Source organism: Micromesistius poutassou (assembly GCF_964030765.1).
Source record: "Micromesistius poutassou genome assembly, chromosome: 9".
NCBI classification, from domain to species: Eukaryota; Metazoa; Chordata; class Actinopteri; order Gadiformes; family Gadidae; genus Micromesistius; species Micromesistius poutassou.
In genome coordinates this window covers 17,155,442-17,157,941 of record NC_140279.1, presented here as the reverse complement: position 1 = coordinate 17,157,941, position 2,500 = coordinate 17,155,442, and the positions used below count along the sequence as shown (strand labels likewise).

Sequence of the window (2,500 nt, the reverse complement as noted above, 5' to 3'; positions counted from 1 at the left end):
GATGTATACATCTACACAAAGGAGGAAATATAGGATATATCTATGAGGAAATATCGGATGTATACAATATGGGTTACAAACATATAGGAGGAAATATAGGATGTATACAACTAGGAAGACATGTATGTTATATTCATATAGGTTATGTAGATATAGGAGGACATATCGGACATATAAACACAGTAGGACATATATGATGTATACACGAGGAAATATAGCATGCATACATATATATAGGATATATATATATACATATTAGAAGACATATGAGATATATACATATAGGAAGACATGTAGGATCTACACAAATAGGAAGACATGTAGGATCAATATATGTATAAAGACATAGGTTATTTATATATTTATATATAGGATATTCACATATAGGGACATATAGCTCACACACAATACGGAGGCCTTGACCTGGAGGCCCTCTCTCTGTGCCAGGTGTCGGATCTGTCCAGTAAGCTGAGGGACATGCAGCAGTACTGGGTCCAGCTGCCGGCCGCGCTCTGCAGCAAGCTGGCCTCCTCAGGCAGCTCCAGCCAGGACAAGTGCTGGAACGGCATGACCAAGGCCAGGTGGGTCCCCCCACTATAGCCTCCCTCTGCTCTGGATACAGCGGATAACACCAGCACAGTCGCAGTCTACTGCATCGTACTGTGAAAACAGAGTCAAGAGCAGTTCAATCTGAGGAGCGTGTATGCACGCATCCCTAAGTGACGGACACACACTGATAGACATAGGCTGCACGTAACCATGTGTTATTTCCGGTACTGCGAAATGGATTGCAGAAAATCTGTTGATGGACACACATTTTTGAGCACACTGCAGCAAGTCGAAGAGCACTATTTTTAACGCTTTAAGTTTGGTGTCGAAATCTCACAATGTCAATTTTGGTAATTGCTCTTAGACTTAATGCATCACTTCGCCAGCAGGTGGCACAGAATCACACATACACGCCTTCTACTAGTGTGTGTGTGTGTGTGTGTGTGTGTGTGTGTGTGTGTGTGTGTGTGTGTGTGTGTGTGTGTGAAGAAGAAAATAGGAGTGTGGGAAGAGGGGGTGCGTGGGCACCGCCTATATACAGTAGCCTACCTCTGGGACCACTGGGTATTAATGTAGCTGCAGCAACAATGGCACAATAGTTTACCATATACAAGCCTGTGACAAACCAAGTGACAAGCCTAAGGATGAGGAATTAAGTTATGTGTAGTGTTTGTGTGTGTGTGTGTGTGTGTGTGTGTGTGTGTGTATGTGTGTGCGTGCGTGTGTGTGTGTGTGTGCGTGTGTGTGTGTGTGCGTGTGTGTGTGTGTGTGAAGATGCAGTGGATATTTGTACGGAGCCCATATACTTTGTTCATCTGGTCTGCTGTCATTCTCCTCCCCCCGCCCTCCTCACTACAGGTACCTTCCAGAAGTGATGGGCGATGGACTGGCCAATCAGATCAACAACCCAGAGGTAGACCTCGACATCACCAAGCCAGACATGACTATCCGACAACAGATCATGCAGCTCAAAATGATGAGCAACAGGCTGAAGAACGCGCTGGACGGCAACGATGTGGACTTCCAGGATGCAAGTACGTTGAGAAAATTGATATTTGATATTTTATATATTTATAATTATATATCTACAATTATATATATATATACATTTGATGTACATTTATTTATACAAGATTGAAAGGGGATTTACATCCACACTCCATCTGTGATATTAGCGAATTGATATTATTCAAGTTCTGCAAATGAGACATTGGGAATGGCACTTTACAAACAAATGCTCTGTATTTATATGCCAAAATTATCTCTCCAACACGATAAATGAAGTCAGCTGCTTAGTACGCAGGGCCAAATGTGCCTTCACCGGCTGTCAAAAGATTGTCTATTAGAGCTGAATGCCCATAACTGGTGGTATAAATCAATGTTAAATCAGTATCTATTACACACAGCACAGATGCTACTCAACGGTATGATAATGAATTAAGATAACACATTTTCAACTCAATTGCATTCTAATTTAGCCCATGTCTGCAGCTATGCCAAAAAGGAACAACAAAATAGGATTTGTTATATACTAATCAAATAAATAAATATAAAATATGACACATTTTCATTACTTTATCACTTTTCTTTATTTGTACGTGATGATTCAGGTGATGACATCAGCGGCTCAGGCAGTGGGATGTGCCAGACCGGGCACTGTGCCCGGAGCAGACCGGGCTTATACGGCTACCCGCCAGATAACAACCGCGTGCGAGCCGCTACTGAACCCCAGACCCGCCTCTACAGCGTCCTAATCCTATTCCCATTGGCTGTGCTGCTGCTTCTGCGATGATGGACAGGTGTTGCCTCCGTTCGGACTGAGTTCCAGGACTACGGCGGGACCATGGGAAGGACCTTTGGGAAATGGCCCATGAATTATGCAGAGTCCTTTGCCCCTTCCCAAAAAAAAGGGGAAAAGGAAGACTGAACTAATTTCTGTTCTTATCTTAGA

The 2,500-nt window shown here is 43.1% G+C and overlaps 1 protein-coding gene across 1 annotated transcript in view; it reads left to right on the top strand.

Moving 5' to 3' along the window:
• Positions 1–2,341, top strand: part of gpc1a (glypican 1a) — a gene marked incomplete at both ends in the record, with an annotated part of 27,098 nt that extends 24,757 nt beyond the window's left edge. Inside the window, 3 exon segments of the mRNA XM_084472948.1 lie at positions 448–581; positions 1,408–1,583; positions 2,160–2,341. Of these exon segments, the coding sequence (XP_084329074.1) occupies positions 448–581; positions 1,408–1,583; positions 2,160–2,341 (492 nt within the window).
• Positions 2,342–2,500: the final 159 nt, after the last annotated feature.